General features: G+C 40.0%; 1 protein-coding gene across 6 annotated transcripts in view; it reads left to right on the forward strand.

The window, feature by feature from the left end:
* The first annotated feature begins 322 nt into the window (after positions 1-322).
* Positions 323-23,282, forward strand: part of AQP9 (aquaporin 9) — a 28,367-nt gene continuing 5,407 nt past the window's right edge. Inside the window, exons 1-7 of one of the 6 annotated variants that reach the window (XM_066328508.1) lie at positions 324-669; positions 1,231-1,383; positions 2,076-2,204; positions 13,053-13,179; positions 16,685-16,822; positions 18,330-18,448; positions 20,089-20,306. In XM_066328508.1, the coding sequence (XP_066184605.1) occupies positions 2,103-2,204; positions 13,053-13,179; positions 16,685-16,822; positions 18,330-18,448; positions 20,089-20,306 (704 nt within the window). In that variant the 5' untranslated portion in view covers positions 324-669; positions 1,231-1,383; positions 2,076-2,102. The other 5 variants (XM_066328510.1, XM_066328512.1, XM_066328514.1 and 2 more) reach the window with 5 other exon arrangements.

Genomic DNA, 23,282 nt, shown 5'->3' on the forward strand with positions numbered 1-23,282 from the left:
CGACGTGATCTGAACGAATGAGTACGAATTCCTGTCTCTGACATGTTATTACCCCACTAGTAGTTGAAGAATAGCATTAATGTCTTCATACCTGCTATGAGACCAACCTAAGAGGTATCTACATACTAATTTGTGAGCAAGACTCGCATCTGCATAAGAGAAAGAATCACTATGGACAAAAACCTAAAAATTGCTTTCACAAACGTGTTTGTTAATTTATCATTTTCCTGACAGAGAGGAAGTGGTTTATCTCATTCCTGCCGTAATGAATGTCCTCCCAAGCATTCTCCCTCAGTTCTAACGCATACGTCATTCTGAAAGGCTCCTCTCACAGACAGAACAAACACATACTCTAGCATGCTGCGATAATTAAGGTCCTGAATAATATGTTTGTTTCTCAGTGGTGTGGGGTAAAGGTTTCCAAGCTGCCATCCACAGGCTGTTTTCAGGGGCTCCCCAGAGGCAGGCCCAGCTGCCCGTGCCACAGGCAGGACCTGTAGAGCAGGACCTGCGGCAGTGTCACCGCCTCTGCACAGGTGCCCCCGGCTCAGGCAGCACCGGCACAGATGCTGCCATCTGCTGCTCCATCAGCTCCGTGGTGCTCCACAGGCAGGCGTTTTCCAACCCACCGACGGGCACAGAGGTGTCTGGATGCAGAGGTAGAGGAAGGTGAGTAAAAGGACACAGAGAAGCAGTTAAGGATTAAAACTGGGGGAGGGGGGAGGAGAACTGGGTGGTTAAGGGATGAAGCCGGTGGTGGTAAGGTGACTGCTGCTGCAGGGAACACACATCAGGTCCTAGCTGGAGGCTAGGAAGGACACTGATGGGATAGCAGAAGTGGCACATTTCCCTAATGCTGTAAGGCTCTGCCCTGCTTAGCACAGATACAAACCTCGGCTGCACTGAGCAGCTACAATATAAGCCAAAATAATCTACTAGAACCGGGCTGAGGTTCTGTGTCAAGTCAAATGGCAGAAAATACTTGTAAATCAACCAGACAGCATCAAGTCTGTATCACATCTGATAAAACTGTTCAAGATGCTGAAGAAATAAAGGTGTAATCTTTTTCTCTAGGAGGCGCAGTTCTTTGAGATATTTGGCAACTTCAAGTCTAAAGAGAATGGAAAATAATATTATAATGCTCTATATTATAGCACCCATGCACTTTAAGCTACACATATAGGAAATATATAGTCACTCAGTGCTTCACTTCCCTGTTCTGCCTTTTAGGGAGCCACTGGACCAAAGCAGATTTTATTAAATGCTCCTAATTTATTCTGCCTCGTTGCTCTTTTGTAAACAGGGAAGTTCACTAAAGAGCAAGGCATTTAGTCCAAAAAGAGTATTGTGAGTGAATATGCAAATTCAACACACACCACCACGGTAAGATTCCTCATTAGCCACTGAAATGTCTCAGAAGTTTAGGGCTTTTGTGTGCAGGGTACAGCACAGCATTCTCCCAAGCATTCGTTCTCTTTACAACCTCCCCTTGAAAAACTCTTTGACAGCCAATAGTAGCATGGTTTAAATCCCAATCTAGGTCAGAGAGAAATTTGTAACTATATTTTGGTTCCTTACTTTGTGGTTTGTCTTCTTGCCTTTCTTTTTGACCAGGATGATAGAAACAACATTTTATTCATTCTTACCAGGATTAAAAGAATCCAACACCCCACCCGCCACCCCCAAAACAAAAAAATAAAAAAACAAAACCCAAAAACAAACAAAAAAACCCCCCCACCAAAAACCAAAACCAACCAAAAAAAAAAAAAAAAGTAACATAGGCAAGGTAATAATTAATCCATTCTGTAAGAAAGAAGAAGAAATCTGATTGTGAACTTACTGGTATTATCTAACCAGTATAAATAGAATTGAATTGCACTCACGGAAGGCATAGAATGACAAACCCACGATGAATTGTTAGGGCATGTTGAGTTGGTTCTGTCAATGCCTGCAGTCAGACGATTTCACTGGCTGTACAAGATGAAATCTCATATTTCAATGTTTAAGTAAAAGTGTCAAAGTTCAGCTGAGGCAGGGACAAATACAGAACAAATTTTGTGTGTATTTGTAACTAGGGCACCAGAGCAATAGAGGAAGCCAAAATGAGCCGGAAAAGCAAAAGGAGTTTAAAGGAGAAATTTTCCTTGAAGAACAGCCTGGTTAAAGAAGCCCTCTCTGAGTTCCTGGGAACTTTTATACTGATAGTAAGTGTCAGCTGCTTTCCTTTCTTCCTACTAATCTAATGTTGGACAGTGCTTGTAAGGGGACATGTACATTTTTCTTGTACTGTGCCAGCAGCGAGGTTACAGCCTGACCATGCACAGCTTGAATGAATTGTTCCTATGACGGTAAGTTTGTAATTCCTTTCTTCATGCCATGTAATTAGCACTGCCTGTAAAAAACCAGATAGTTTTATGTATTTTACAATTGTCTGATTAGCATTGGATTTCATCTAGGAGCAGAATTTCAGTGAAGAACATTCTGAACAATCCAGATATGCATAATGAATGTTGTTAATACTCTCCTGTTTTTTAAAAACTCAGTAGTTCATTTTATGCATGAATTCTGTTCACATTAACAAACATATTGTACTGCATGTTTAGAAAGTTTTTGTTGAGTTGTTTTCCTGTGCAATATAGAAATTTAACTTTTGATTTGTGGTGAATTTATTGGGAGTTGCATTGCCAAACCTTTGGAGATTTTGTAAGTTAACAATATTTTGTTTTGTTTTTAACTGTACTACATAAATTATACATATATTGCTTGGTCCTATAGTACTGCTACAACTTAAATACCTAGATTTCCCAATTTTATACCCTAGATAATTTTTTAACCTAATTTCTTGCTCAGTTTTTCTGTGCATTTTGCACTGGGACTGTGAGTCGCCAGGGGAGAGAACAGGCTGTGTAGCAGAACTGGAAGTCAAGCAGCTTGACTATTTGCACCAAATTCTTTCTTCCTTTCTCCTTGTAGTCTGGACAACACAGTCTTGCTTATTGCTAAATATTTCATCATAGTGAAAAAAAAAAAAAAAAAAAGAAAAAAAAGAAGGCAGCAGGCACAGTACTGACATAGGCTTTATAACCGTAACTATATCAGCTAAATTTCAAGTAAGTCATCTAAAATTCCAGTAGCTCATAAAATACTGGAAATTATGGTCTTTACTACAGTTCAGCCAACTGAAATGTGCCAGCACTAAAATAACATTATTCTCAAATTTAATACCATCCATAAGACATTATTACAGTAAGAAGCACATTTAGAAGCAAGGAGCACAGAGCACTTTACAAACATTAATGAATTAAGTGTCACAACACCCTGGTAAGGAGGGGAAATGTCATTATCTTTATTTTGTATATTAGCAAACCTGATTACAGCAGCCTGCACAGGAAGCCTGTGGCAAAATTCTGAATATAACCCACATCACCTGACTTCCAGTATTCTGTCCCCGCCACAAGATCCTCCTCCTCTTTCCATTAATAAAATTAAGCAAGAGAAGAAAACATATTAAAGTGCAGACTGGACTGCAAATGCTATTATTTAATGTCCTGCTGCACAAGGCTAGAAAGGAAATGCAAACCCAGATCCCATTTTCTAGTATATTCACCATATGAGTGTAGTAGAAAACAAAGCTACAAAATTGTTGTTGACAATCTGAGTTTCTCATTTCTCTTACCCTTGCTAGTTTCAGCCTTGGTTTAAAACAGGAAGAGCCTCACCTGGATTAAACTGCAGCTTTCTCAGTGCTTGGATACCTCACCTTGTGTTTAGACTGCACAAGTTAGCAGCCGTACCAAGTGTTTATTGTGAAGAAACTGCCTTTTCTGCTGTTATCTTAAACTGTGCAGGGAAGTTCAGATTACACACCAGGAAAAAAATTCTTCACTGAAAGACTGATTGGGCACTGAAAATCACCTGCCCAAGAAGATGGTGGAGTCACCATTCCTGGAGCTGTTTAAAAAAAGATTGGACATGGCACTCAGTGCCATGGTTTAGTTGTTGAGGTGTTGTTAAGAGATAGGTTGGACTTGATGATCTCAAAGGTCTTTTCCAATCTAGTTTGTTCTGTGATTTTGTGATTCTATTTATTGCTGTTGCTTTAAAGCTTTGTTAGCTAGTAAGCACCTGAAGTACAGATAAACCCTTAATTTAAGTTTGAGATAATGAAAGTGGCAGCCTGGTAAGTCAGTGGACAGAAATCCTTGAAAAACAGAGCATGTATTCAAAAGAGGTTATACTACTAGGATAGTGTAAGAACCCTGTGGTAAAGCTGTTAAAAATCAAGAGGAGAGTTCACAACCTATAGCACAGCTGATTCATGTCTTTGCTGAAAGCCATTTCTGGTTGCTGTGACAGAGTTTAGAAACTGGAGAACACCTGTGCCAGGGAGCAAGGCTGAGGCAGCATTTCTATTAGCCACAGGTTCTGTCTAGAAGCCAATGCTAACTGACCACACCTAAATCTGGCAGCCACCGCTGGGAGTTAGCCAGGTGAAATTCTGTCCCTCTGAATCACCTATTTCTAATTTTTCTGGAGAACATCACAGGCCACATACTAATAGGAGCCTAAACTACCATCTTTGGTAACTCCCAGCCTTGCATCATTATTTTCCAAACAGGAAATCTAGAAAGTGGAATCACTCACCAGGCAAAAACCCAGCCTTCACCTCAGCGTTGAAGGGTGTGACCTGCAATGTCAGACAGATTTTACACAACAAACCTTGAGAAAGGCCCTGGGCACACGGTTTGGATAATATCTCCTGGTCAGCTCTACTTAACCTGCTGCAGTTTGCCTTGCAGCGTGGACTCAGAGCACGTAGACGAAATTCTTTCCAGGTGAAAATAAAGTAGAAGGTGAGCTCCAGAATCATAGGAAATGTGCTGACCATTAATGGATGCTCAATCCCATGGATCAGACTGGAGATGTGTCAAATAAGTAATCCCTCCTGACGTATCCACAATCCAATTCTCAGGTGCTTAAATCATACAGCTTGATAATACAGGCACAGCCCATGTGAGCCACACTCTCTGCTTAGCAAAGCACCCAAATTCAGTAAGAAACACCAAACTCCAGGAGCCTGGAAGCATCCTGAGGTGGGAGAACACCTGCCCATGGTGGCTGAGAGCCAGCACAAAACATACATTTCCCACTCGCAGCCTTCTGCAGCTGGGACTATCCCCAAGGTCTCCCTTGAGGAAGAGCTCTCTAGGGATCTTTAAGTCCATCATGTTTCTTGGTTTAGTACATTTCCTCTTGGGATTTCTGTGAGTTCATCTAGGGGATAACACCTGTGTGCCAGCAAAAAGAGTCAGGAAGCCATGCTGGATCAGAGAGATGGTTTATGTGGCTTTTTAGTGAGTCTGGCTGGAACTCACCTATCCAACTGCCCCTCTGCTTTTAATCACGCCTCTCTCCATATTTCCTCTTTGGACCTTGACTGCATTGCTCTCAACCAAAATGGGATTTACTCTGACTTACACCATTAAGTATATCTGAATTGAAACAGTTCCAAAAAGAGATGCCAAATAGGCCATGTGGCTTCCTTTAACAGCTACTGCTCACCTAACACAGTTTGTATTTCATTTTCACTCTCAAGAGCATCTTACTGAACAGAGTTTCCCAGAAAGGAGCTGCACAGGAGCCAGGATCTCCCGAGGCCAGAGCAGCATACGCTTCTTGCTGAGACAAAACACAGGCTTCCATTTAGCATATAAATACAAGTGGGGAGTATATATGCTCCTAATACATACATATTTATATATATTCCCATGTACATATTCCTATAAGCCTGGTCTCCAACTGGAGGTGGGGAGCCTCTTGCAACTCCCACTGAAGTAAATGTTTGTGTGTGCTTAGAGGATTCAGGGCACAAGCATGAGCCGAATACATGACAGCCCTGAAATAGTCCAGCTAATGAGGAAGCCTATTTATCATCAAAATATTTTAGTCTTGTTTTCATATTCTGAGCTCTTCATTACACAAGTTATCACTCCTGCTCTGTTGCAGAGTTGAGTCTCATCAGAAAAATCTTTAAGACTGGCATTACATGGATTTGCTCAGTCTGTAAGATTAAAACTTAAACAACTCCTTTATATCTACTTTTTGTGGGCCTACATTCCAGTGCATGTTAATTACAGTACTGTAGGGTAACATATATCCCGTATTTTAAACACGCATTAGCATTCTCATTACATGACGCTATTACATGAAAGCAAACAGCTTTTGATCCTTTGCTCCTTAAATAAGTGTTTAACATTTAACAGACAACCACAACTTAGAAATTTTAAGCAAAGATAAAGTCCAAGTTCTAAATTTTTCTCAAAGGGAGAAATTTTTAATATAGGATGAAATTATAGCAAGTTTTGTCTAAGGTAAAAAAATTAAACATCAGCACTTTCTAACAGCTGCCTTGTTTGCCATCAACAATGAATTTCCTGGAGTATAGAATCTTGTATAATTAGCTCTTAGTGAACTTAAGTTTGTCAAAGCTAGATAAGAGGGTACTAAAATTTATTTGTAATTAGTATTTTGATCTGTTACTCAGCTTTTAAGATATTACATAATGCTACAAATACCATGAGCCTTAGCTACGTTTGCACTTTGAGAAACAGCTCTTATGTCAGAGATCCACACATTCGGGTCTCCAGCAGCAATAATATAGTACAATCAATAAATAACAGATGTCACTCATGGATCTGATGTTACATAGTTGCATATATTTTGATGGCAATAAATTTTGCTAATGATTCTAATGAAGATATACAAACTCTTCTTTTTGAAACTGTAGTAAATCAGCATTGCAAACAGAAGACATGGTGGTAACAAAACCCCTTATCTGTACTGAGATTAAGGAGGTGTTCTTACAAACTGGTGTTTTTATAATCTTATTATAAGAATCGGGGTTTTTTTGCTAGGCAGCCCTTCTGTTTAAGAAGTAATTCTTTTATTCAGCTGAATATTTAGCAGTGTGAAAATTTTGAAAGGAAGGTCAGCTATTTGATCCTTTACCCCAAAATATTTATGGCAGCAAGTAATTCTGAAAAATCATGGGAATCTTTTGTTTTCCATCCAAACTTAGATTTCCCAGTACGTGACATTTCAAACTTTTAGGTGACTCAGATGTTGTGTTACATGAAAGCTTTGAAAAAAATTATCATTTCTGCAACATCAGCCCCAGCATGTAACTTAGCACTCACTGTTTAACCATGAGGCTTGAGTAAGTTGAACTTAATTTCCCAAAACATCCCATTTAGTGTGGATGCCCTTTTTCCCAGAAATTTTACATCTGTAGGACTGAAGCATAGGCATCTCTGCCTGAGGCTTACAGAAGACTTGCATCTTTCCAACATGCAACTGTGAGCGCAAAACTTGAATTTATATTTTACAGACACAACTTTACAAGGTGTTTTTTCAAAAGTTTCACCAAATAAAAGAAAGGTAATAAAAGTAATAACTTTTTAAAGCTGTCATAAACAGTTGGAGAACAGAATAAAAGACAATAAATGTAGTTTGTGCTATGGAGTGAGTTTATATTTTTGCAAACTCCACAGTTCAATAAACCATTCTGGTTGAAAGTGAATTCTAGGGGGCTCTCCAATCCATGGTCTGGTTTAAAGGCAAATGTGACTCAGCTCCTCTAACCCATTCCTCACAGGTTTCTTTGCTATTAAAAGCATTCAGTTTTCTTTCTTTTTTTTTTTTTTTTTTTTTTTTTTTTTTTCTTTCTTTCCCAACAGCAAGCAGCTTAGGCTTTAATTACTCCTAACTATGTACCTCTAACTGTAAAGATCCAGTCCCCCTGTTTCTGCAACCAAAGGAAGGAGTAAAAGAAAAGGTACATGTACCCTTGTACTCCAGGGAGAGGACAGAAAACCTTTCTTGGAGTCTGCAATGCCCACTCTTGCCCATTTTCTCAATGCTACAATTCCCTGAGAGTTGGTGCAGAGACTAAACACACTTTAGCAGTTTAGAAAGATTTAAAGCTTTTCAGTTGGGGTAGGAAGCAAAGCGTCACAGCTCAAGAACAAATGAGTGAGGAGGGAGGGAAGCAGCACCTGAATAGGTTATTTTTCTCTGCAAGGACAAGAAGATTTTGTTCCTCTGCATGGCCTTTTCTTTCTAGCCCTGATACAACAGGCAATGTTTCACTCCTGAAAGTTTGTGTCTGAATATCACATTTCATTTCCTTCCTTGAATTTCTAAAAGTCAGTAAGAAAATAAAAAGAGTCTTCACTGAAGAAACTGACTCAAACCAGTTGCCCTCTGTAATTCAGGAAAGAAAAGCATTTAGCATTTCAGAATGAAGAATGCAATATTAATCATAATAAAAATGAGAAAATGCAGACTTTTGCATTCTCTCTAGGTGATTTCAAACTTTTATTTGTCTCCTATTGCATATGCAAAAGTAATAATAAAATTTAAAAACATCAGTTTATATAACACAGCGTAGCCTGTCCCTCAATATTTTCACTATTTTTCCCACAAAGCAATTTGAACCTGATATCTATATGTTTTAAAAGCTTTATATGCACAAATCATCCAAAGTTTTATTAAATTTACAATCATGTCTCCAAGTAGTAATGCTCTCTGTCACTAGAAAATGGTTTCAAAATGGCAATAATTTTAAGGCTTATGTCTATACTATTTAATTAACTAAATGATAAGTGTTTAGAGATTTTTTTTCACCCCTTCTTTATTAGATAGCAAGTCTCAAAACAAAATTTAAAACTTATCTGGACCCAAGAAAATATTGGTTGTTTCCCAGAAGATCACCAGGAGAACAGATATAGTGACTTTTTATTCCTCTAACCTTGATTAAATCATAACGTACAGAAATCCTCCCCATCCCACCAAAACATTTCATTAATGATAAAATAAAATCTGTATGCTTTTAAAGTATACAGAAATTACTTGATTAGTAAGCTGTATTTTTATCTCACCTTTAAAAGCTTAAGTACTCTCTGATTTAACAAAATATAGCAAATAATAAACATTAAATTGGATGAGGACTGGTCTTCCCTGAGGGTTTTCCTGTAACATGAATTCTCGCAGAGCAAATGCCTTGAATTTTAGAAGATCTAACATGTCTCTGTTTTTGTTCCTTTTAGCATTACTGTCCCTGTTGAAAAAGTGCTTAGGAATCCTGACTGAACTAAGATCCTATGTAATACAAAGTAAAAATAAATCTCTGTGTGGAAAGAGTTTCTAACATTATAAAACATCTTATTATGAAATTCAGTAGGTAAATTTTTAAGCAGACTTGAAGACTTACTTTGTAAATGAAGGGGGTGGAAATGAAAGCGAGTTCTAAAACACACTCCCTTAGGAAGACACCACCAATTTAACACACCTCAAACTGGAAAGCTTATTTACTATTTTTATAAGCCACTAATCCTATTTGGAAATATTGATGTTGGGTAGGGGAACTGCACAAGATTACAGTACACCTTGAAGAATACTGTGATGTTTTCATGGGCACACATTCCCACCTGCAAGAAAGGGCAAATGCAGCCACTATTCTTCTAGCATTTCATGATTGAAAGTGAGCAGTTTATGATTAAATACTTTTTTTTTTCCCCACACCTGCTGACTGTATTCCATATAACACATTGAGTTCCTGTACTCAAGCACAGCATCATCAGCTCTGCAGCCACTGAGGCCACACTCTGCCTGCAGGGACACCTGTGGAATTCACTGCAGGTGTGTGTCTCATTACAGCTGGAGCTGGGGATGTACAGAGCCCAACACGGTCCAGCCCATTGCCTCCACACTGCTAACAAGCTTGGCTGCCTCTTTATTGTGACAGTCAGAGGGTCTCGCTATAAATGCACAATACTTCTAGGACTGTGAGAAGAAGGGGGCTCTTTTATAGAAGCGTTCTTTAAGATGTCTAAAACTTTACTGGCCATGTAGAAAAATAGATTCGCTAAAATTGTGGTTTCAGATCTTGCAGAAATCTATTTACACCAAAAAAAAGCTATTGAATTTCAAAAGATTTCAAAAAATCCTGAAAATAGTAAGATGGAGGCAAGAGAATCTTTAGGCTCTCTGATGAGTGGGGTACAGAAAGTCCTGCAAGCTTCCAGGCAGCAATAGGGCCTTACACTCATTTAAGTCCAGTTGTTTTCCTTTCCTAACATAAGCCTTGTTATCCAAGACAGAGAGAAAGATCTAATGGGCCATGAAGGAAGTTTTTTTGGCAGAGAAGGTTCAGACAGCTATTCCACACCCAAGCATATTCTTTAAGACAGTAATCTAATGACTTCATGAACAAAAAAAATCAGTGCTGAAAGTACTCCAGTAATTTTAAGCAGATCAGGCTATAGACAACTGCTAAGAGGAAAACCTGGCAACGTAAGATAGACAAGATAAGATAAATAGATCTGGCTATATTCTACTGTAAATTAAACTCTCATTAACTCCATGTACTTCAATCAATGAGTTTTGTGGGTGCAATTGATGGCTGAGCTTGGCCTAAAATCTTAAGACTATTTAATTACAACTCAATGGTCTATTTGGTCTTAACTTAGTCAAGCAAAGGTTTACAAGGCATTAAATTGCTGTTCGTGTAATTACATAATTAGGTGATAGTTTCCAGTTGCACCAACCTAGCTACAGTAGGTATGAGGCAACTTTTCTCTCTCATTCTTTAAAGGTCAGCAAATGGAGAAATTATTTCAGTGACACAGCTCAGATCTGCAGGCTCAGTTCCCAGTTTTCCCATCCCTGGATGGACACACACTGACTGTGCCTGCAGTAGTGTTTAGCCCTTGTACATGAGCAGGTCCCCTGAGTGGAGCTGTGTTCCAGCTGGCTAGCATGGCTTCTCTGTAGGAGAGACTGGTTAGCACAGAAATGGAGCATCTGTACTTGTCTATTTCCCTAAGACCTGCAGAGCAGGAGCTACAATGCAAGAGGACTACACAGCTGTTTCTGTCTGACTCTCCTCAGTTCTGGTGATAAAGGGAGGCCACAGCCTCCCTCTGTTATTTCCTTCCCTTTTCTTGTGAATTTGTGGTTGATATGCACAGACGTTGCTCTCCCCTATCCTTTTCTATAACCATCTCCTCAACATCTGCTCTCTTTTTTTTTCCATCAGCCTTACAGGAAGAAGTAATGTTTTCAAAAGAATGGCTTTTTCTTTGAATCTGCAAAACTTTGCCTGTGCCATTTCAGAACACAAGTGCACACTATAGTTGTAGATCGAGTTGGTTGCCTGAATTCAACCTGCACCCCAGTGTGTGCAGGGGCCCAGAGCAGCCTGCTGAGCTTGCTCCTCATCTGAGCCATATCTTTCACAAAATCTTGCTTAGTGCTGTTTCTGGAACACTCCCTTTGAGAAATCTGGAAGGTGATGACTAGAGTATGCTAATTCCACCTCCTCTAGATTCTTATGAATTCCAGCATACCCTTCCTTTCCGTATTAAACACATAAACACATTATAAATTGTCTCATACAAAGTTTAAAAAGACTGCTGTAATTTCAGCTGTGAACAACTCCACTTAGTTTTACTTTGGTTTGCTACCTGCATGTGCATTTGTGCTCACCACGTGCATTGCTAGGTGACAGCACGGCATACGCGTGCGTTGCCTGTGGCACAGCAGCCGACTGCAGCTTGCACTGTGTCCTGAAGCCTTTAATTATACAGTCCAATAAACTGTGGCTATCTAACACCACCCTACCCTTACGTAACCAGAGCTGCAACACTCCAGCACCAGTCAGTGTTTTGTTTGCTTACATGATTATGACCTCAAGGCAAGAGCTGCACCTGGGTGCACGACACAGTCTCGGGGCACTTAAAAAAGCTGTCTCCATTAAAAAGTTAGTTAAGAGTGTAGTTTTATTGAGAGCTTTTCTGTCACATTTTGGTATTAGCTAAAACCCTTGTGGAAATAATGGAAACAGAAGTATGATTCTGCCTGTTTAAATTGCATCTATTCTAGCAGGACTTGCTTGTTAAACCTTGATCACCAAATCATTTTGGTACAGTCCATTTCTAAGGCAAGAGAGATTTTTGCATTACTCTGCAGTTTCTGAACTCAACCGCCTTGCAACTGAAAATAAGCAATTAAGGTTGCTCAAGATAAAACTAGTCACAGCTCAGAAATAGTATGATTCACATCACTTACAGCTGCAGAGAAGCAAAAGTTTCCAGACTACAGAAATTATTTGAGAGCTTCCATAGAGTATTGGCTCCTTGTTCAGCAGAGGACATAGGCATATATTTTAAAAGCAGATTTTCAAAGACACAGAAATGGATCAGCTAGTCTATCTCAAACTAAAAGGTTTTTGTCTCTGAATATCTTTCCTATCATCTTTAATAGGATCTAAACATATGCTTGAAAGTAAGTAGAGGCTTTAGAACTGAATAAACATCATCTTAAGCAAATATTTAAATGTGTTACTGAACTTTATTCTGAGGGAAATCAACAAAAATCCAAAGCTAGTTTAAATCCATTTAGAATTCTTCAATGTGAATTATTTAGATATCTCCACTTCAGTTAACTGTTCTAGTTGCAGAACCAGTGAAGTATTTTGCTAGAGCAGTATGTGATATAAAGTCAGCATAACAATAACACACACTGTAAATGCCAGAAGGTTGTCTCAATCCAGAGTTCCAGCACTAAACATTAAAAGCTTTTTGAACTATCTTTCATAACTTTTACAGTAAATTTTTCATCACTTATAACATCAGTCTGGAACTGAAAACTTACCACACAGAATTAATTTCACTTTCAGATGCAGAGTTTTGTTGTAGAGGCTGTGTGATCTTGTTCTGGTTCCAAGTTCTGATCTGTATCCCGTCATTGTGCCTGAGAACAATTTTCTGTGTGGAGAGAGATCCTCATTAGCAGACATTCTTCCTCGTGACAGAGACGAGGAAAATAAAAAGCAAATGTGCATTGCAGCAAAGGCAACAAATGGCACACATGACAAATTGTATCCCTGTTTCAGTATTCAGTATATGTGGCTATATCAGGCCAGCAGAAGTCACAACCAATAACATTGGACAGACACAGCGGTGATTTTACACTTCTCTGTGCAAACGCAGGCTCTTGGCTGTGGGTGTGTGGGCCAGTCTGTGCTCAGCCGGGGAGCACATGGAGGGCCCATGATGGTGTCGGTGGGATTTGCCATGGCAGTCACCGTGGCCGTGTACGTGACCGGGGGCGTCTCTGGTAAGTGACTTCTTTTCTTACATGGCATTTATTGCTACAGTGGTAGGGCACCCTTGTTAAAAAGGGCTTCCACTTCATGGCGTAAACAATCATGAATTTAGCAACAGTAAGCACCATTACACCAGAGTTTTGCTAGTAAATCTTGTGTGTTCTTACTTCCTTCTGTTCTTGGTGTTCGACAAAATGTCCCACCAAATTCTGATCTCAACTGCAGTGTGAGAAAACCTTGGCAGACTTCTGGCTTTCATGGAAAGTGTTCTGTGCAAACCAGAAATCTGCTTGGTGTTGCTTTGAAAATTCTGTCAATAGAGATGATCCTGGGCAGAGCAGGCACTGTGTTTAAAGAAATAACCATGAAGAGCAATCCAGCAGTCACCAGATAAAATGGTGGCCAGCTGTACAGAAAGCAGAATAACCCACTAATGGGTATAATGAACAGGATTCACCTTACAGAGTGCAATTTATTTCTTCACGTCCTATGACAGGCAATAGCAAGCCTGCTCCTGTCTGGTGAGTCACAGAAGCAGCAGATCACAGAAAGCAGAAAGATTCAGTACCAGAGATACATTCAATGACAGAGTCAGTACTGTCCTTTCCCCTTTATTTCTGTTGTAACACCTTCTCTACATGTATTGGTCAGGAACCTCTCTTTTGTCCTGGGGCTGTTGGCTGGGCTGACTAACCAGTGTCCACAAGTGCCATACTGGATGCTGCCCTGTTTCCTAGTTCCACCCTTCAATTTGGCCAAACTAAGGTCAGAAACATTAGCATAACTGCTTTTAACATTTAAAAAGTCTTCCTTTAAAATAGAAAATGATGGGTTGTAACAATAATGCTGTGCATGAAAATACACAATACTTTGTGTTGTATGCAGAGTTTATATTGGCCTTTAAAACAAATGGTGCCCTCATACTCCAGGTCTCATAGAGGCATTTTTTACCCTTCATAAAGAGGGTTAAGCTGTCTGCACAAATTTCTTTAGGTATAGTTAGGGCATTAGAAATAGCTGCTGTTGCAGAAATTACTGTGGCCATTTCTCTTCTCTTTACAAAGACTTTTACAGAGGCACCATGCAGAAGGTTTCCATTAGAAAGTTTCACATTAGAAAGTACTCCAGGTTCTACAAAACAGGCAGTCTTGTCACTGTCATTGATGCAGACCAGAACTGTTCCTTAATATCACACAAAATTAATTCAGCAGCACATTCCTATTATCTGAACAACTTTTAACTACAGCTCTTGGTTTACAGGTAGGCAGCTAAACTCTTCCAATACAGTATCATGAAAACAAACCTGTGAAGACCTGTCCTACATTTGCACCTTTAAGGGATATTCATCTCCATCATTATGTAGAAAATTAGAGTTCAATCCCAGCAGGGCAGAGCAGTTGCAGATGTTGCAGTATTGTGCTTCCTGTGTTTTTCCCATGACAAAGGATTCTGCATGCAGTGCATTTTCTCTGTGAAAAAATAGGAACAGATATTTCAACAGGCTGTTATTATCCAACACATGGTTACTAGTGGACGCTTCAGAATACAAGTTCCTATGCAGAATTTGTTAGCAATTTCTGTGGCTCTTGGGCCATAGTCTCATGTTTAAGTACTGCTAAAATATTTTTCATCAGTTCTTTATGTAATTCTAAATTAATGGTAAGGAAATATATAGTCTGTATTTTGGTGAATTTGAGCTTTTTCTATTTAGAAAAGTTCTCCTTTTTAATTTTCCTCCATATCTAGATAATGTCCCACTATTTTACCCAACTTAGCACTGATCACTGCAGCTACAAAAGAATGAGGAACACACTGTCCAAAGTGAAGGGGTTTTTTTTAACCAGTGGCACAGGAACCAAGAATCTTGCAATTCCCCTATATCAGCATGAAAGCCTTCACTTAGACTTTCCCTTTCCATATTTGATGTTAACCAGCCTTCTGTAATATTATTATGACCTGTTCTGGCCGTCGTAGTCACCCTGTATTATATACAGGTGGGGAACAAAATCAGGTGTTGAAAGAAAGGAAAATTATTAATTCCAGCCAGAGTAAGGAAAAAAAAGACAAGACAACAATTAATCACAATTCATATGAAGGGCTCTTAAGTTAGGTGCCCTCTATCTATCTGCTCTGTGCTGAAGAATTTGAAGCACAGTGAAGAATTCAGCTTTTAATTCAAGACTGGTGCTACTAGGTCAGCATTTTGGAAATGATACAAAGAAGGGTTTATCCAGCATTTTATCTGTGTTTGTCAGTTCATTATGTATCAAAGGTGCCTGGATTTCATAAGATAATGAGTCACTGACCTGAAGTGCAAACAAACACAGAAACTGTACATAAAGGCTCTTTCTCCATCACTAACCTTTGACAGATAAGGGACACGCTCTTTCAGTTATTTTACCAAAGACAAAGGCCATTTTTTTTTTATATTCATACAGACTGAAATGAAACCTTATCTGGAAGACAGGCAAAGGATCCTAGTTCTGTGCAAAATTTGGGGGTTTTATTATTCAGTATTTATTACAAAGAAGTACCTGTTCATTTATTTGGTAATTTGCATTTCTTAAGTAGCAAACCACCTATCTGTAAACAATGAAATTTTCCAAGAGCACACAACACCTTTAGTGTTGACGAAAGATGTTGAGGAAAGAGACCATGTGACATAATAAATATATTTTAGAAACTAAAATTGTCACAAAGAATTCCAATGTTACTGAAATTTTTTCATGCATGAGTTCAGGTGTAGCTACTCCTGAATAAAAAGGAAGGAAATTCCATAGGAAACTGAACTTTGTTTCAGCACAGCTACTTTATCAGTTTCCTTATCATGGACCTTTCTGGGAAGCACAAGAACTAGATAAAAACATGGTGAAGGATTGTGTTCTGCTGCTCCCAGATCCCATCTATGCATAGCTCACCAACAGTCAACATGAAACTGGACAGCCCTAACATGATATGATTTTGTCTCCATGAAAACTGAGCTCCTAAGTAAACCCAGGCTGAAGACAGAGACACAAACACTACTTAAGCCCAGGGCACTCCAGAACTGTCTCAAGACATGCTCAAGCCAGTAACAGTCCTTAATCACAGTATGTTCTTGGAAGACTAAAGGAATGTTCCTCTGCCCTAGTTCTCCCCAAAAATAAAAAGCCAAAGGCCTCAAGGAGAGAAAATTTGTGCAGAATAAGGGACCCTCCCATCACAACCAATGGGGCAGGTTTACTATTTCTCTAGAAAAGTTGTCTGTAAGTTACATAGTGCAGGGCAGCAGTCTGATAAAGGGCACAGTCCACAAGCATCAAGAGTAAAGATGGATCTTAGTGGGTTTTGCCCTCCCTCCTCTGATTTCATCCAACTTGTTTCAGTTTAATTGCAGTCAGTATTTAACTGCAAAATAACATCTAGAAAAGCATGTACTGCTCTGCTGTTCAAAAATGCCCACATTTTTACAAATCCTTCGCCTATTCTCATGTATCTGAGTCATCCACATGACTTAATTTGTGATTTATTTTTCAGGTGGTCACATAAACCCAGCTGTTTCATTAGCCATGTGCGTGACTGGAAGATTAAAATGGACCAAATTACCAATTTACATATTAGCACAACTCCTGGGAGCATTCGTTGGAGCAGCGGCTGTCTTTGGGATTTATTACAGTGAGTACACCTTAGACATGTTCACAGGACAAACTAGAGGTCAGGCAGTCTCTAAGGCCCCAATTTTTCAATGAATGTCAGGCAGGCATTGGACTCTTGTTCACACAGGAGTAATGGCAGGAATGAAGCTAATGCTATAAAAGAAGAAAGGAAGGAGCATAAAGAGTTTGAAGGGAAAAACAATGGCTTGAACATTCCAGGTACCCTACAAATTTACTGAAACACTTAATACTCCAGGAAATGTCCTGATATTTAGAAAAATTATTCATGGGAAATCAGATACTCTGAGATCATGTATTTCTCAGTAAGGATTTTAAATTACTTAATAGCCAGGATATAGGGCTATCCATCTTCCAAGCAAATTAGAAACATTAAAGACCTGCTACAAGTGCCTGTAGGCAAGAATCACCAACATCGTTCATTGAGGGTACAGGATATGAGATCAAGTCCCTCCTGACCAAACCTCAGACCACCCTTGAGAGGTGACCCTCCAAGGCAATGAACTCCAGGTACAGTGATAAAGGGGTCACATATTTGACAGGGAAAAAGAAAAAAATTACCCCTATCCTTGAGGCACGGGATTTTTTTTTTACATAGTGTGCCACAAAAGGAAAAAACTAACTGGCTGACTGAATCCACTCAGTTGGATCAGTTGCTTCAACCCTCTACTCCAAAACTCTGCTTCCACTGGCCCAGCCCATCTCCTCCAACATCTCTCTCCTGTGGGCATCACGTCTGCAGATTGTGCTGAGTCTAGGTGCAGCAGAGGAAGAGCAAAAATTGAAATGCTCCTTGTATGTCATCTCAGTGCTCAGTGTCCACAGTTACCCCAAAGAGGAAAAGCTTTAGGAACCATGATAACTGTTTTGGGCTTGGTGTGTTTTTTGTGTTTGTTTGGTGGTTTGGTTCTTTGGGGTTTTTTGGGGGGAAGGGATGGGCCAGTGGAAGCCCATACTTTTTTTAAGATTAGTGTTAGAATTTGGAAACTGGAATTCTGGACCAAGATTTATCTCTGAATTTAAGTCCTCCTCAAGCCTGAGAGTGAGAATTAGAGCTGTGGCTAGGATGCAGCAAGTGTGTCAACAGGCACACGGGGTTGACAGCGGAGTCACTGTATTCTGCCACAAGGACAGCAGTAGGGCAGGGAACCAAAGTGGGAAGCTTAGGTCTAGGTTAGGGACATCTTCCTCATATTCAGGAGTGCAGGATTTCCTCATATCCCTACCTCTGTTCAATTCCTCCTCTTGCTCCAGTTAACTTCCAAACCTCTTCTGTAGTTTTTACTCCTGCAGCTGGCAGGACTGTCATGTACTCTTTGAGGTCAACCGAAAAGTCACGGGTAGGAAACCACACATAGGAGATCATCCCTCTCCCCCCGACCCTGCAATAGTTAAATGCCGCACATTAATGAGAGCCTGATCAAAGTAAAGAACTTTCCTATCCTAGTCCTAGAAAACCTAGAAAAGTTTATGGAGATGTGCACACAGTTACTGGCTTTTTTCTCTAGATGCCTTTATGGATTTTAGTGATGGGAAACTTGAAGTCACAGGACCAAATGCAACAGCACAAATCTTTGCAACATATCCAGCTCCCTATCTGTCCCTCATAAATGGATTTGCAGATCAGGTAAGTGCACTAGCTGTCTTCATTCTACAAATTAAACATAAAAAAACCAGTAAAGCCAAGCAGTAAAAAACCACACAGACCTAAAAAATGTGCCAAATCTCACCATTTGAGCCAGATGTCCCCTTGTACAATACAATGAGAAGGCAATGCTGTTTGCAGGGGTTACATTTTAGTAATGTTTTACAAGCTAAATAATTTCAAGTTTTTCTTTTCTCATACATCATCTTAATTGTTGCACTCAAAATGTCTTTAGAGCAATATACGTAAGAGGTTTTGCTCAGCATAAATCAATGTTTCTCCATAAATCTCAGCAGAGTCATGTCCATTTACATCAAAATCCAGCCCATTTTGTGGTCCTATTATTCCTTAAGTAACGCTTAAGCAGACGGTTTAACATACCCTGAACAACTGAGTTTTCTGCTTCCACAAGCCTCCTCTTCAACTTTCTTTTTGCAAATACATTGGTAGTATTTCTTTTTCAAATGACTGAATCTGAAAAATCCTCAACTTCATTTCTAAGATGTGTGCTTTAATTCCACTTACACAACAATAAAGAAAAAAAAAAAGAAAAAAAAAGACGTTTCATATATTTAAATACGTCTAATCAACTTCTTCAGGAATACATGAAAAAAATACTGCATAAGTAAGGTATAAAAAACAAGGTATGGCCTCAACACAAATTCATTATGTAAAAGATTGTGCAATCTGGCTTAAAAAATATCTAAACATTATTTTGAAGTTTTGTAAGAAAGACAGTTCTGATCTTTGGATCAGTCAACAGACTTTTCCCCAAGATATTTTTTTACTCATGCATGTTTCAAAACAAACTTAAAAGCAGATGAAAACCAAATAATTTTTAAACCAAACTTAAGCTTCTTCAAATCAGTATAGAAACTGAACATTTTGACATCGCTGAAGCCTTTGTCTGTTTTCCCATCCAGTTAATTATTAGCAAAATCAACATTGACAAAGCATTTGATTTAAGCAGAGCTGTACTTGCATTGAAGTAATTCCAAGAAAATTTCCTCCATCGGCTCAATTAGCATATGCAGTACAGAGTTCATGGTACAGTTATATGTGCAACCCTAATTTGGATACTTCCTAATTTTAGCTGCCCAGTTTTGACTTTACAGATTTCACTTTTTCTTCTGATGTTATGCAATACCCAGATAAAGAGATGTATATCTAGTCTAATTTATCAGCATAAACTATAGTCAAATAAAACACTTTTACATCAATGGAACTGATTGCATTGTTATAGCAGCAGAACTACCAAAAACTGAGTGAATAAAAATGTAAAATTGACAGGAAAAAATACAGAAGCAAAGCATTAGACCTCACACAGGAGATGCCTTTTAAATCCTCTGTACTTTTCCCACCTGGTTGTTACAGATTTTTTATTTTTTTTCCAAATGTCCTCCGCACATTTCTTGTCTTTGTCTTTCAGCACAGCTATCAAAACTACATTATTGTAAAGTAGAAAGGCACTAAGTTCCAAATTTTGCTATTCTGTATAGTGGGATAAAACTAAATACCAGCTCTAAGCCACTCCAATCCACAGAGCTGCCATATCCCCTCTTTTCATTATTGGAAAGAATCTACACATATTTATTCAATATTCTTTTCTTTGCCTTGGCCAGGTGATGTCAACAGCTGTTCTTCTTCTGGCTATATTTGCTATTTTTGACACCAAAAATAACAGCGTACCCAAGGGCCTGGAGCCAATTGCAGTAGGACTCCTTATAATTGTTCTTACTTCCTCCTTGGGAATGAACAGTGGCTGTGCCATGAACCCAGCCAGGGATCTTGGCCCAAGGCTCTTCACAGCCATTGCAGGATGGGGGATGGAAGTATTCACGTAAGTACACCTGGAGATGAAGTCAAATGCTCCTGGCTAAAATTGTTCCTAGGAAAGTAAGATCCTGATTCAACATGGTACCAAGTCATACTTTCTATACATACAGGTAATTCTTTGCATACCAGAAGCAATTATTCATGCACTTTAAGCCAGAGATCCTCTAGGAACTGGGCTTTAAAAAGGATTTCCTGCTCCTAGGGCAAATCAAACATGCATAATCTCTAATATCAATCATTGTTTCAACAAGACCTTTCCCAAAATATTAGAGCTTCTTAGAGGTCACTGAAAATATTACTGCTTTCTTCTTGTGTCCTGCAGCTTTCAGAAAAAAAATCAGGAGAGAATTAGGTGAAAATATTTATTGGGTGCTGTAAAAAACAGAGACATATCAGACTGATTTAGCCTATGATTACTTCTGAGTTACTGCAGAAATATACAGCAGTCTAAAAGCCTGACTTCCTGGCTGGGAGTGAAGGAGAGAATGAAAAGCTCCCTTCATTTTCCCACATTTCAGAGCCCTCTCAGATCCCTGTGTGCACACGCACATGGTCTTGGCTGTCTCAATGCACAGCTAATTAGTTACACATCAAATCCACATCTTACATGTATCCAGGGTAAGAGGCACTCTGGAGTATCTAAGAGTAATCTGTCATCAGGAAGCAGACCTTTTGGTTAATTTTAGTATTGTTTGTTTTCCTAGTTATTTACAAGTAGGAATCCCCAGTAGTACTGTAGGCCACGGGAGAGCTCTGGTTAGTAGAGATTTTATTTTAGCAAGAAATAAAAGAAGCACAAATAATCTCTATTTATTCAGTATGATCTCTATTTACACAAATCATGTACTTGATTTGAGGAAAGCAGTAGCAAAGCTTTTCTCATACAAAAAAAGCCAGGCATGGCATAGCTGAACCAGGCACACAGCCACAGCATAGGCCAGAGCCAAGGCTGGATGTAGCCCAGCTCTGGTGAGCTGCTGGTGGTAGATCAGCTCATTGGTCCAGTTACCTCCTAACTCTTCCTCCCCAGTACCTCTTATCACTGCACCATGAAACTGTACTTTTTTGAAAAACAAGGACACACAGAATGACATCCCACACTCAGGATTGTCCTCTCTCACACCTGTGTAATTGTAAGTAGCTGTTGACTGTGGTATTAGCCACAGTGCCATTCTACAATCAGTAATGTATTATGGAGTTGGCTATTGCATTACTGAAAGTCTGGAAGCCCATCTGTACTGTGATTTAGTCACAGAATACCTGTGAACTCCCCTTCTCTCTAAAAGTATGGTCATACTCATCTACATTAAAAAAAACTACAAAGCCCCTCTACATCTATACCAATATGAATCCTTTCCCAGTGCAGTTTAAGGTTCTACATAAGAGAAGGAATGCAAGAAAGAAAAGACCTTGCTAAGAAACTTTTAAATGTGAACATAAGATCTCCGATCCTTGCCAGAATATACTTACAACAATACAAGGAAGGTGAAAATTTGAGGAAGAAGCCCTCCTCCCTGCCTTCAGTTAAAAAGCTACAGCTATAAACAAGTCCAAGGGAATGATAAAACAGGAATATGGTCTTATTTATTTACTGCACAGATCCAGGTGAGACTTAGGAAGAATCTGAGCCTTGTTAGGCAACTGGAAGAGCCACAGGAAAAGCCTGAATGATTGTAGTTAGGATCCTAAATTGCCTGATGCTTTGCTGCGCCTGAGCAACTTAAAGTGGTTCAGCAACAGTTGACAAATAAATCTTGGATATATCTTCATTTAAATAGAATTCACAACCTTGAGGCAGGTGCTTAAGCTCTCTAACAGAGGCATGTCCAGGAATTGGGACTGGAGCATGAAACCTCCACAGAGACATGAGTGGAGAAGCAGGAAATACTCAGGAGATCCTGAACGTTCTTTGGGGGGAGGACGGAGCCATTTCCCAAGGCAATTGAGTCCAGGTCAGCGAATGTTCAAGCGTTGTCTACAGACCAGCAGGGGACCACTGGGAAAGGCTCACTTTGGAATAGACCAGATACAGAATACCAAGACTTTACACGCTGTTCCAAGCAAATGCTTTAAACGTTGAGATAATTACCTGACAGAAGGAAATCCCCTCTTTCTTTGTGCTTGCAGGTATAGTAAGTGCTGGCTTTGTCATGTTCTCAGGCAGGGAACTAGGCTGGAGGGGAACCCTTCTGCCGGACCCTGGAATTATCCAGATAACAGGAATGCATTGGAGCAGGGGTTTTCTAAATGTTGCTGTTACTACACTTTCCCCCAAACCAAGCCAGAAAACGCAAGCTGTGGTGTGGCCTCCCTAGCCCATGCAAACGGTTTGGTTTTGGTTAAAGGCTCCCATCAGAAAACCAGGAGTCTTTAAGCACATGCTGAATATTCTGATAAGCTTAAGAAAAGTTTGGAGAGCGAAGTACTCTTTAGTGAAAAAACAGGCAGAGCTTTGAGTCCAAACATCAGACTGGATTGTGACAAGCAAAACCGAGCATGAAAGAGCAATAGGAGAGAGAGAGGCAGGGCTCCCCAGAGCAGTGTTTCGTGCCAGCATTTGAAGGCACCCCGGGATAAGGCACGCTCAGCCCGGCTCGTCGCGGGCTCCCGCCGCTCGGCGCGGTAACGCTGACACCTCGTGGCCGCCGGCACCGGAGACAAGGCGGCAGCACCGAACTAAACTGCACTTCGGGAAAGGGCAGGAGGCTCATCTGTCCGCACAGGCATTCGGATGGCAGAGTGGCCTCGGAAGTATTTAGCATTCTTCCCGGAGTGCAGCCTGCAGCCCGGATTACCTCAGGAACAGCGGTATCTCCCGCAGAGCTGGCTAGTGAAAGGTGTATCCGCAAGTTGAGATGGGCCCAGTTGGCAGTCCCTGTAGCTTAGAGACTGGAGCCGGCGGAGTTCCCGCACTGAGCGCGGCTGTGGCCAGGCCCGTCCTGCCCCCGGCACAGGCAGTCCCGCCCAGAGCGCTGGCCAC

This window comes from Sylvia atricapilla, chromosome 13 (assembly GCF_009819655.1).
Source record: "Sylvia atricapilla isolate bSylAtr1 chromosome 13, bSylAtr1.pri, whole genome shotgun sequence".
Classification (NCBI taxonomy): Eukaryota; Metazoa; Chordata; class Aves; order Passeriformes; family Sylviidae; genus Sylvia; species Sylvia atricapilla.